The sequence below is a fragment of the Mytilus trossulus genome, chromosome 12 (genome assembly GCF_036588685.1).
Source record: "Mytilus trossulus isolate FHL-02 chromosome 12, PNRI_Mtr1.1.1.hap1, whole genome shotgun sequence".
NCBI classification, from domain to species: Eukaryota; Metazoa; Mollusca; class Bivalvia; order Mytilida; family Mytilidae; genus Mytilus; species Mytilus trossulus.
In genome coordinates, this window is record NC_086384.1 from 13,814,456 (window position 1) to 13,828,339 (window position 13,884).

Here is a 13,884-nt window from a genome sequence, read left to right on the forward strand (position 1 = left end):
TACAAAGTTGAAGAGCATTGGGGATTCAAAATCCAAAAAGTTGTGCCAAATACGGCTAAGGTTATCTATGCCTGGGATAAGAAAGTTCGTAGTTTTTCGAAAAATTCAAACTTTTGTAAACATGACCACATTATTGATATGCATGTCAACAACTAAGTGTGAACTACTGGGCTGGTGGTACCCTCGGGGACTAAACGTCCACCAGCAGTGGCATCGACCCAGTGGTGTATATAGTTATCAAAGTTACCAGAATTATAATTTAGTTCGCCAGACGCGCGTTTCGTCTACATAAGACTTATCAGAGACGCTCATATCAAAATATTTATAAAGTCAAACAAGTAGAACATCATGCATAAAGAGTAAATAATGGTCGGTGTTTTGTGGCATTTGTTTAAACTACCTGCTTTTAGTTTAAAGATAACAGAGATTATGTCTGCGTATAAGTACTGATACGATCATTTTATTGAGTATTCTGCATAAGTTTAGTTGTAGTTTCTTCTTGTAGCGCTGCATTTTTGAACAACAAATATGAAAAAAAAGATGTTGTATGATTGCAAATGAGACAATTCTCCACAAGAGACCAAATGACACAGACATTAATAACAACAGGTCACTGTCTGGTCTGAATCATGTCAAATTGTGTATAAAAATGTCAAGCAATTGATCATCAAAAAATAAATGCTTGCAATTTGCGATGAATTATATTTTTTTATATTCGGGTTAATGTTTCAAATTATAACACTTATTTTTAATTTTCGAATAATGTCATCCTACAGAAAAAATTATTTAAATGTAATTTTCTCCAATATAAGTTATAATGACAGTCCTCCTCCGCTCTGTGCACTGTATATAAACTTGTGCTGGTTACCGATCTTCATTACAGAGGTAACAGGACATACCAAACATCAAACATTTACAGACAGAGCAACAGTCGTACAAGGTATTTAATTTTCTACTTTCATTGTTAGTGTTGATTGCTGATTTTTTTTTTCAGTATCTTTAAATAAAAAACTAAACCAATTTTGCCACTGACAATACGTACCTTCGTTTATTATTGTCAATAACTGTTACATATTTGGCTCTTTTAGTCAACTTAAGAATCATATAAGGGTGAAATCATTCACTTAATATTGTCAATGTCGAAAAAAACCTAAACAGCTACTTTAGTACACGTAATCTAGGTGTACAGTTTTAAAGATAAATATCAAATGTACATCTGTAAATAGATATAGAAAGATATGTGAGTGTAAAGCTATGTATAAACTGTACATCTATAAGGCTATAATATATATATCAACTATGCAGTTATGGATCTGAATATAAACTGTACATCTGTACAGTTTATGTACAGCTTAACATATGTACAGTTGATGTACAGCTTAACATATGTACAGTTTTAAAATATATCTTAACATATGTGCAGTTAATATACAGCTTTACAGATGAACAGATTAAATACAGCTTTACAGATGTACATTTGATATGTATCTTTAGAACTGTAAACATTATTACTTGTACTAAAGTAGCTGTGTAATGATGATTCTACAATACAAGAACGATTCATTAGTAGAATAAAAGATAAGAGAAGATTTAGTTAATAGTTATCAAAGGTACAGGATTATAATTTATGACGCCAGACGCATGTTTCGGCGTCATAAGACTCATCAGTGACGCTCAAAACAGTTACAAAAATAAAATAATAAAATAACTTTGGATCGTCAGTAAATGTTTGTTTTTATCTATATATTTTAAACTGATGATACTATTATCTTTTTCCTAGTTAGGAACTTCATATGCTTTTATTGGCCTTAACAAAACTGTTAATACTTAAATATATTAAAAAAACATAAGTTTCAATGTGTCAGTCGATTGTCCAAAAAAAGAAACATGCAGGACCAAATTAAAATAACAAAACATATACTCACAGGTTTAACAGCTGTTTAAACCCCCTGGATAACCCCCTACAAGCACACTCAAAGCTCCAACATCACTTATAAGGATAACCCCCTTATGTACACTCAAAACCCAAACTTTTATTAAAAGGTCCTCTCTTATGTACACTTAAAGCCCCAACATCTCTTAAAAGGATTACCTCTCTATGACCACTCAAAACCTAACATCTCTTAAAATGATTACTTTCATTATGTACACTCAAAGCCCCAACATATCTAAAAAGGATTACCTCCCTTATGTACAATCAAAGTCCCAACATATCCAATAAGGATTACATCCCTTATGTACATTCTAAGTCCAAAAATCTCTAATGAGGATTACCTCCTCTATGCACAGTTTAATGCTTAATATATCTTTTAAGGATTATCTCCCTTATGTAAACTCAAAGCCCCAACATCTCTTATTAGCGTAACCTCCATTATGTACACTCTCAGTCCAATATTCCTTACAATAATAACTACCAATATTAATGTTATTTCAACTGATCGGACAAAGATTATGTTTTAATTTTCATAAGGACATTCTATTTGAAGATTTTTGTGAAAGGATCATTGGCGTTATAATTATTATTGAATTCTAATCAGATCACCTATCAGTGTCATCAAACGCATAATACAAAATAACTGAGTGTATAATATGGGACGAATAACTGGAAACTTAATTATTAATGAGTTAATCCCAAAACTCCTGTTATGGATGGAGTGGTGTTAAACAAGCGAACTATTTAAACCCCGTCAAGTCCAGTGAAATAAGTCTAGGAATACCTTCATGTCTATATTCTTCCAACTTGTATTTTCAGAAAATGAAAACACTTTTGGTTTTGATGACACTTGTGATAGTAGGACACTGCCTTTTGGAAGATATTTTGGGGAACATACCGGAAAATAAAATATCGGTAAGAAGCCTACAGAAAACACTGCAGATAAGTCACAACTGACTACTTACAGATCGGTAACAACTGACTACTTACAGATCGGTCACAACTGACTGCTTACAGATCGGTGTTTTACAAACAAACAAAAAAACGAACAATCAGTCAGTTTCAGAAATCGTGCATAAAACTATCAGATTGGTGAATAATTTTAAACTCTAAATATAGATAGTTTAGTAACACAAAGAAACAGGCAAACGATCTATACTATAAAGAAAACAAACAAATTTGTTCGCCCAAAACGTACCTTAAGGTGGTATGGGAGTCTAAAATAAGAATGATAGAATTTGTTCATACTTTGCCAAAATGTAGTATCTATTGATACATGTTAAAAAATATTATAAAAATGATAGGTCACCGTGCATTTTTTCAAGCTACGGGTCATGACAAAATGACACATTTTGTATGGATTATACAGGAAAAAACACCATTTTGTGAATAGAAACTAAACGAAATGATAGAATTGTAAAATAAATTAGGAAAATATAGCTTTCAAACAATGCTTTGATAATATCAAAAGAAAAGATAGGGTCACCGTACGTTTTTTCCGGCTAAAATACAAAGTAGGAAAATTCCATGAACAATTTAACAGAAAATGCACTGTTTTAGAGTTACCTCCCCTTAAAATAACAATTTCAAAATATTTAAAAATAACCAAAAATAATCTGCACTTGTACATATATTTATATTTATAAGTTATATTCTTAAAAATTGAATCTTTTAAATGTAAAAACACATGAAATATCTGCATTCTTGCATCAAATTTAGCTAATTTGATAGAAAATATGGACCTTAGATTCTCTGTTTTTTACAATCCAAGATGGCGAAAGACACCCATACCACCTTAAATATATTTGCTAGTAGTTTTAGTGTCATAAATCTGTATGTGTCTGATTCTTTGATTTATATCATTGTTAAGAATATTAGAATATATATCTGATTTGTTGAACTAATAGAAGAAGTTCTCTGTAAGTTTTGTCAGCGAGAGGAGATAAGTCCTCTAAATGTTTCATAATGAACGGTTGCAACTGTCGTAAATTATACAATGTCAATCAAATCAATTTTGTAGTCATTTTTGTTTGTTATTATCTACTTAGTGAATCATTAGTTAGTATTAAGGAAAAATAGTACTATAACATTTTCCCAGCATTATGTTGGCCTTTTCAGTACCCAAGGAAGGTAAAGGAAGTCAACTCAAAACCGCTATATTTAATTGAAAGGATACACTTTTTTATTTATCTATGAATAACTGCACTGTGTTTATTTACAATATGAAATTTGAAATCCATTGCAATATGTTCTAGAGAGATATTCGAAAATACTTATCTTATTGTTCCATATTTACACGACACTAATGTTTTAAAATTAATGTTTGCTTTTTATTTTTATTATTTCATGTGTATCTTCATATACATACTATTTTTACAGCTCGTCACAAAAAGAGGTCATGAAAATACACTAAATTTTTTGTATAGGATAGCTGATAATGATAGGAATGGTCGATTATCAGCTTCAGAATTGGCTCAATATACACAACCTAATCACGGGAAGACACCATTACAGAATGCCAGAGAGACTATTCGACTCTGTGATACCAATAATGATCACGAGTTGACCAAAAGAGGTAATATATCGATCGTTTCCTATGACACAAACAACTTTATGATTGAAGTCTTTTTGTATCATGTTACTCCCATACTTCTAATACTTTTGTGTTAAATACGGATTGGCTTCAAATTTAACATGTGTCCATTATCTCCTCATCATTTAATTGTTGATGCAACGCGGCTTCTGGGTGTATTGTCTTTCAGCTTATAGACAGAATTTTTTTATGCAACTGTGATGTCAATGATGTTTTTTCATGATATACTACGGCTTAAAATGGAATTTAGAATTAAATTATAAGGAATGATTTTTTTTCTGGCCATTATAAATAACGTCGATAGTGTGGTGCACACTTAACATAACACGAACCGCATTTTTACGTTATTTCGTCATAGACTGGAATAATATCACACCCTTTCCTTAATTATCATATCATCATCTGAATGAAAAAATATGCAAAGGAGAAAATTTGTATAACACTTGAAATTCATATAAAAAAAAATCCACGCGACTTGAAGAGAATGTTAGTAAAAATTGTATCAAATCATTAAATTTTGGAAGAACACTTTCCTTACATGTTAATATGGAGTATCTCTTTATACATATGATTTATTTTTTCAAAAAAATGTTCAAATAGACATAACAATTGAATTAACGGAAAAACTCCGACCGCGGGAATGCCTAAATAAAAACATATAGTAATGCATATTCCTATTGTATCATTTCTGAGATGACTTTATTTAGAGGAAGGGAAACATAGGGTTCGAATAACTTCCATCTCAAATTTTCTTTTTCAGAAATGCTGACATACTTGAATAGTGTGGGAAATTGAGGAACGAACGGCATTATTTGTTGTAAAAACTATTTGATTTTTATTACATATTAAAGATGATCACATAATATATGGGTTTATTAGAGTAAAAACATCAATGCTTCTAATTTCAAAAAAATATCCAATTGTAAAAGAGAGGCGAAAAGATACCAGAGATATTTTAACGCATATGTCTAAAATAAACTGACAATGCCATAAAAAAAAACCCAACAAAGACAAAAGACAAACAACACCATACAAACGACAAAATAAAAATCTTGAGACTGCACCATGAATCCCACCAAAAATAGGAGGTGATCCTATGAGACTGCTACACGAATCCCAACAAAAAACGGAGGTGATCCTTAATGACTGTGCAACACGTATCCCACCAAAAAACGGAGGTGGTCCTTTAAGACTGTGCAACACGTATCCCACCAAAAAACCGGAGGTGATCGTTTAAGACTGTGCAACACGAATCCCACCAAAACACGAGGTGATCCTTTAAGACTGTGCAACACGAATCCCACCAAAAAGCGGAGGTGCTCCTTTAAGACTGTGCAACACGAATCACACCAAAAAAACGGAAGAATCCTTTAAGACTGTGCAACACGAATCCCACCAAAAAGCGGAGGTGCTCCTTTAAGACTGTGCAACACGAATCACACCAAAAAAACGGAAGAATCCTTTAAGACTGTGCAACACGAATCCCACCAAAAACATGAGGTGATCCTTTAAGAATGTGCAACACGAATCCCACCAAAAAAACGGAAGAATCCTTTAAGACTGTGCAACACGAATCACACCAAAAAGCGGAGGTGCTCCTTTAAGACTGTGCAACACGAATCACACCAAAAACATAAGGTGATCCTTAAAGCGTTTTTTTTTTTGTAATACAAAACGTAAAAAGTACAAAAAAAAATGCCACACGCATAACGTGTGCTACTGAGGAGCATCCAAGTTTGTGGAGGGTTTCTTGTTAGTCGGTTATTTTTGATTCTCTTTTGCAATTTTCTTCTTTCTTTTAATTGTAAGTTTTCCCTAATATTTTCCCAGCTAATCAGCATTTATCTATTTCGTCTGTACACTTTCTAATCAATCAAACTCAATTCAGAAGTCTATCATTACTAACTTTAACTGTATTATCATAATTTGGATATGATAGTTGATCGTAATAGAATAACCGTTTCACAGATGATATGTCGGACATGTTTCTTACGTTAAAACTATAATCCCTTTCCCTTTTCATGAATGTGACCAACCGAATTATATCATTTACCGGGTTTGTAATTTTGAGCAACACGACGGGTGCCACATGTAGAGCATGATCTGCCTACCCTTCCGGAGCACCTGAGATAACCCCGAGTTTTTGATGGGGTTCGTGTTTCTCAGTCTTTAGTTTTCTATGCTTTTTCTTGTATAGTATTATTTGTCTGTTTTCTTATTCAATTTTAGCCATGGCTTTGTCAGTTTGTTTTCAATTTATGAGGTTGATTGTTCCTCTGGTATCTTTTACCCCTCTTTCGTGCATTTTTCCAAAGAACTATGGCCGTCACATACTATGCAATATGTATCTGTGTTCTCAACGTCTTGTACAATTCTGTTCATTTAAAAATCAAATATACTTTTTGTACCTCTCATCTCCGTAAATTATTATTATTGAAGAAACAGATATCAAATAAAAACTATTCATAATCTAAAATATATTTTAAAATATGTACTTTTTTACATCGCGTTGACCATAGGGGCATTCCAATGTATTGTTACCAAGAAGATTTCTACTTACGTAACCGATCTATAAATACGTGGACATTATCGAGGGCAAAAATAACATTCCTAATCGCTTGATATAAATTCATTTTTTAAATGAATACTTATAAAGTAAATATAAAATTGTTTAGAACATAAATCAATTCGTTGAAATTATATATGTATATATGATATGTATAAGTATAAAACACATTGTTAATATCTTTGCACACGGACAGGTCTTTGTTAACACATGCAGAAGAATATCGCAAGACCATTTTGCGGGTAAATATGAGTGCCTGCTCAAATCAGAAATTATCGAATTATTACAGGAGAGCGTTTTCCATGCACTTTCACTGCACTAGCTCAGTATCTTTGTGATTTCACTTTCTATTATTAGAATAGTAAACCAAAATGCTATACAAACGGATTATAAATAAACATAATGTAACTGTTATATACAAAAAAGGATATAATATATATAACAGCAAACCAGAGAATACTGATTTGTATCACTACAATATAAATCTTATAACGTCATGTCATTTTATTCATCATCCATTTCTCAGAGAAAAAAAAATCTGTACATTAATCTTACTTTCAGGTATACAGATGTAATTTTTTCTGAGACAAGTGCTTGTGACCATCCAAAAGAACTTACGGTCATCCGATGCTCAGTACTTCAGTATTTTGAATTTGATAAGGATTTAATATACATTCATCTTATATACCTTCTATTCCATATATATACAATGTACAACATTGAGGCCTTTAATAGTCAACTATTTTGGAATGATTTCAGATTAATGTTATTAGATGTACAGTCCGCTGTAGTCGTTTAGTTTTGGTCTTGGTTTGTAGCGGAGATCTGTTTAGGGCTTATCTTACAACGTATTCTTAGTTCTGTATATAATACATGATCTAGGCTATATTATCTGACATAAACCCTTACACTTGAAATAAGAAAACCTCTTTCCAGATGACACAAATCTGAATCAAGACCGTGTTAAATGCCGTACTTTGACTTAATATTGTTTACTTTTTACAAATTGTCACTTCGATGAAGAGTTGTCTCATTGGCTCTCATGCCACATTTTTTTATATTTATATATGACGTTAGATAATCTAATTTTGAATTCATTTCTACAAAACATCCTTATTCTGATGCATGACCGAAACAAAAAAGCTCGACAATAATACAATACGTGATGGCGACCATAAAACAGAATATGGTAGATTTATTTACACAATAAAAAATACAGTAGTATCTCATAAGCATGTGAACGATATATAAACTAGAAAAATAGTCGTTTTGTCAACCATGACTTATTGTTTAAATAAGTTCATCTATATCATCATAGTCCTAATAAAGCGTAAATAGAGGTCGGTGTTTTAGGGGTATATTTTTTAATTACCTGGTTTCAGTTTGAACATATTGGTGATTATAATTGCTTAGTACTTATACGATCATTTTATCGAGTATCCTGCATAAGTTTAATATCAGTTTCTTCTTGTAGCAATGTATTTAAAAAATAAATAAATTCTGAACAACAAATATGAAAAAGAAGATGTGGTTTGATTGACAAAGAGACAATTCTCCACAAGAGACAAAATGGCACAGACATTAATAACAACAGGTCACTGTCTGATCTGAATCATATCAAATTGTCAAATCATCAAAACAAAATGCTACAAATTTGCGATGAATTATATTTTTTATATGTGGGTTAATGTTTCAATTTATAACACTTTTTTTTTAAATTTTCGAATAATGTCATCCTACAGAAAAAATCACTTGAATGTAATTTTCTCCATTATTAGACATAATGACAGTCCTCCTCCGCTCTGTGCACTGTATATAAACTTATGGTGGCTTCTGATCTTCATAACAGAGGTAAAGAGGACATACCAAACATCAAACATTTACAGACAGAGCAACACTCGTACAAGGTATTTAATATTTTATTTTCAGTGTTAGTGTTGATTGCTGATTTTTTTTTTCATTATCTTTAAATAATAAATTAAACCAATTTTGCCACTGACAATATGTACATTCGTATATTGTTGTCAGAAACTGTTACATATTTGGCTCTTTTAGTCAATTTTAGAATCATATAAGGGTGAAAAAATTCACTAAGTATTGTCAATGTCGAAAACACCTAACCAGCTACTTCAGTGCAAGTAATCGTGGTGTACAGTTTTAATGATGAATATCAAATATAGACCTGTAAATAGATAAAGGAAGATGTTGTATGAGTGTAAAGCTATGTATAAACTGTACATCTATAAGGTTATAATATATATATCAACTATGCAGTTATGGATCTGAATATAAACTGTACATCTGTACAATTTATGTACAGCTTAACATATGTACAGTTGATTTACAGCTTAACATATGTACAGTTTTAAAATATATCTTTACATATGTGCAGTTTATATACAGATTTACAGATGAACAGATTAAATACAGCTTTACAGATGTATCTTTAGAACTGTACAACATTATTACTTGTACTAAAGTAGCTGTGTAATGATGATTCTACAATACAAGAACGATTCATTAGTAGAATAAAAGATAAGAGAAGATTTAGTTAATAGTTATCAAATGTACAGGATTATAATTTATGACACCAGACGCATGTTTCGTCGTCATAAGACTCATCAGTGACGCTCAAAACAGTTACAAAAATAAAATAATAAAATAACTTTGGATCGTCAGTAAATGTTTGTTTTTATCTCTATATTTTCAACTGATGATACTACTATCTTTTTCCTTGTTAGGAATTTCATATGCTTTTATTGGCCTTAACAAAACTGTTAGTGCTTAAAAATATATTAAAAAAACATAAGTTTACACTGTGACAGTCGATTGTCCAAAAAAAGAAACATGCAGGACTAAATTCAAATAACAAAACATATACTCACAGGTATAACAGCTGTTTAAAACCCCCCGAATAACCCCCTTCAAGCACACTCAAAGCTCCAACATCACTAATAAGGATAAGCCCCTTATGTACACTCAAAGCCCAAACTTTTCTTAAAAGGTCCTCCCTTATGTACACTCAAAGCCCCAACATCTCTTAAAAGGATTACCTCTCTATGACCACTCAAAGCTCAACATCTCTTAAAATGATTACTTTCATTATGTACACTCAAAGCCCCAACATATCTAAAAAGGATTACCTCCCTTATGTACACTCAAAGGCCCACCATATCCAATAAGGATTACATCCCTTATGTACATTCTAAGTCCAAAAAGCTCTAATGAGGATTACCTCCTCTATGCACAGTCTAATGCCTAATATATCTTTTAAGGATTATCTCCCTTATGTAAACTCAAAGCCCCAACATCTCTTATTAGCGTTACCTCCATTATGTACACTCTCAGTCCAATATTCCTTACAATAATAACTACCAATATTAATGTTATTTCAATTGATCGGACAAAGCTTATGTTTTAATTTTCATAAGGACAGTCTATTTGAAGATTTGTGTGATAATGATCATTGGCGTTATAATTATTATTGAATTCTATTCAGATCAACTATCAGTGTCATCAAACGCATAATACAAAATAACTGAGTGTATAATATGGGACGAATAACTGGAAACTTAATTATTAATGAGTTAATCCCAAAACTCCTTTTATGGATTGAGTGGTGTTAAACAAGCGAACTATCTAAACCCCGTCAAGTCCAGTGAAATAAATCTAGGAATACCTTCATGTCTATATTCTTCCAACTTGTATTTTTCAGAAAATGAAAACACTTTTGGTTTTGATGGCACTTGTGATAGTAGGACACTGCCTTTTGGAAGATATTTTGGGGAACATACCGGAAAATAAAAGATCGGTAAGAAGCATACAGAAAACACTGCAGATAAGTCACAACTGACTACTTACAGATCGGTAACAACTGACTACTTACAGATTGGTCACAACTGACTACTTACAGATCGGTGTTTTACAAAAAAAAAAAAAAAAAAAAACAATCAGTCAGTTTCAGATATCGTGCATAAAACTGTCAGATTGGTGAATAATTTTAAACTCTAAATATAGATAGTTTAGTAACACAAAGAAACAGGCAAACGATCTATACTATAAAGAAAACAAACAAATTTGTTCGCCCAAAACGTACCTTAAATATATTTGCTAGTAGTTTTAGTGTCATAAATCTGTATGTGTCTGATTCTTTGATTTATATCATTGTTAAGAATATTAGAATATACATCTGATTTGTTGAACTAATAGAAGAAGTTCTCTGTAAGTTTTGTCAGCGAGAGGAGATAAGTCCTCTAAATGTTTCATAATGAACGGTTGCAACTGTCGTAAATTATACAATGTCAATCAAATCAATTTTGTAGTCATTTTTGTTTGTTATTATCTACTTAGTGAATCATTAGTTAGTATTAAGGAAAAATAGTAATATAACATTTTCCCAGCATTATGTTGGCCTTTTCAGTACCTAAGGAAGGTAAAGGAAGTCAACTCAAAATAGCTATATTTAATTGAAAGGATACACTTTTTTATTTATCTATGAATAACTGCACTGTGTTTATTTACAATATGAAATTTGAAATCCATTGCAATATGTTCTAGAGAGATATTCGAAAATACTTATCTTATTGTTCCATATTTACACGACACTAATGTTTTAAAATTAATGTTTGCTTTTTATTCTTATTATTTCATGTGTATCTTCATATACATACTATTTTTACAGCTCGTCACAAAAAGAGGTCATGAAAATACACTAAACTTTTTGTATAGGATAGCTGATAATGATAGGAATGGTCGATTATCAGCTTCAGAATTGGCTCAATATACACAACCTAATCACGGGAAGACACCATTACAGAATGCCAGAGAGACTATTCGACTCTGTGATACCAATAATGATCACGAGTTGACCAAAAGAGGTAATATATCGATCGCTTCCTATGACACAAACAACTTTATGATTGAAGTCTTTTTGTATCATGTTACTCCCATACTTCTAATAATTTTGTGTTAAATACGGATTGGCTTCAAATTTAACATGTGTCCATTATCTCCTCATCATTTAATTGTTGATGCAACGCATGTTCTGGGTGTATTGTCTTTCAGCTTATAGACAGAATTTTTTTATGCAACTGTGATGTCAATGATGTTTTTTCATGATATACTACGGCTTAAAATGGAATTTAGAATTAAATTATAAGGAATGATTTTTTTTTCTGGCCATTAAAAATAACGTCGATAGTGTGGTGCACACTTAACATAACACGAACCGCATTTTTACGTTATTTCGTTATAGACTGAAATAATATTACACCCGTTCCTTAATTATCATATCATCATCTGAATGAAAAAATATGCAAAGGAGAAAATTTGTGTAACACTTGAAATTCATATCAAAAAATTCCACGCGACTTGAAGAGAATGTTAGTAAAAATTGTATCAAATCATTAAATTTTGGAAGAAAGCTTTCCATACATGTTAATATGGAGTATCTCTTTATACATATGATTTATTTAAAAAAAAAATGTTCAAATAGACATAACAATTGAATTAACGGAAAACTCCGACCGCGAGAATGCCTAAATAAAAACATATAGTAATGCATATTCCTATTGTATCATTTCAAAATGACTTTGTTTAGGGAAAGGGAAACATAGGGTTCGAATAACTTCCATCTCAAATTTTCTTTTTCAGAAATGCTGACATACTTGAATAGTGTGGGAAATTGAGGACCGAACGGCATTATTTGTTGGAAAAACTATATGATTTTAATTACTTATTAAAGATGATCACATGATATAGGTGTTTATTAGAGTAAAACATCAATGCTTCTAATTTCAAAAAATATCCAATTGTAAAAGAGAGGCGAAAAGATACCAGAGATATTTTAACGCATATGTCTAAAATAAACTAACAATGCCATAAAAAATAAAATAAACAAAGACAGAAGACAAACAACACCATACAAACGACAAAATAAAAATCTTAAGACTGCAACACGAATCCCACCAAAAAACGGAGGTGATCCTTTAAGACTATGCAACATGAATCCCACCAAAAAACGGAGGTGATCCTTTAAGACTGTGCAACACGAATCACACCAAAAAGCGGAGGTGATCCTTTAATACTGTGCAACACGAATCCCACCAAAAAAAAACCGGCGGTGCTCCTTTAAGACTGTGCAACACGAATCCCACCAAAAAAACGGAGGTGATCCTTTAAGACTGTGTAATACGAATTCAACCAAAAACACGAGGTGATCCTTTAAGCGTTTTTTTTTGTAATACAAAACGTAAAATATACAGAAAGAATGCCGCACGCATGACTTGTGCTACTGAGGAGCATCCAAGTTTGTGGAGTGTTTCTTGTTGGCCGGGTATTTTTTATTTATATAATATTTTATGTTGTTGTCTTCGTTTTTTTTCATTTTGTTTTCGGTATATAAATTGAAAATGGAAATGGGGAATGTGTCAAAGAGACACCAGTGTTTACTAGTGAGTTTTAATGGTGTTATGGTGTTAAACCGGCTCTTTTTTCGAATAAGAAATGTACGAAAAACAAATAGACATTTAAAACATATAGGCATCAGTTTACAATCTTTTACAACCATATTTGAGTTTGTTTTTCTTGTTGATAGGTCTTTAATTATCTTTGGACTGTGTTATGGAGTTGTAAATATTAAAAAAAGGCATTTTAACTTGTCTCAACTTGAAGTTTGAATGGCCACTTTGTTATTCCGTCATCTGTATATCCAACAAGAAACAAACGACAAAAACACATTAGACATTTAGACCGTTGATTTCCTGTTTGAATAGTTTTAAACTAGTAATTTTT

General features: G+C 31.6%; 2 protein-coding genes across 2 annotated transcripts; both read left to right on the forward strand.

Annotated features, from left to right (window-relative positions):
* Nucleotides 1-824: 824 nt before the first annotated feature.
* LOC134693266 (uncharacterized) lies at nucleotides 825-5,389 on the forward strand. The gene is made up of 4 exons (XM_063554011.1): nucleotides 825-940; nucleotides 2,753-2,848; nucleotides 4,313-4,508; nucleotides 5,287-5,389. Exons 2-4 carry the CDS (start codon nucleotides 2,756-2,758, stop codon nucleotides 5,319-5,321), a joined length of 324 nt encoding a protein of 107 aa, XP_063410081.1. The 5' UTR covers nucleotides 825-940; nucleotides 2,753-2,755; the 3' UTR covers nucleotides 5,322-5,389.
* A 3,526-nt stretch (nucleotides 5,390-8,915) lies between these two features.
* LOC134692228 (uncharacterized) lies at nucleotides 8,916-12,845 on the forward strand. Its single transcript, XM_063552678.1, has 4 exons — nucleotides 8,916-8,999; nucleotides 10,808-10,903; nucleotides 11,774-11,969; nucleotides 12,745-12,845. Exons 1-4 carry the CDS (start codon nucleotides 8,916-8,918, stop codon nucleotides 12,777-12,779), a joined length of 411 nt encoding a protein of 136 aa, XP_063408748.1. The 3' UTR covers nucleotides 12,780-12,845.
* Nucleotides 12,846-13,884: the final 1,039 nt, after the last annotated feature.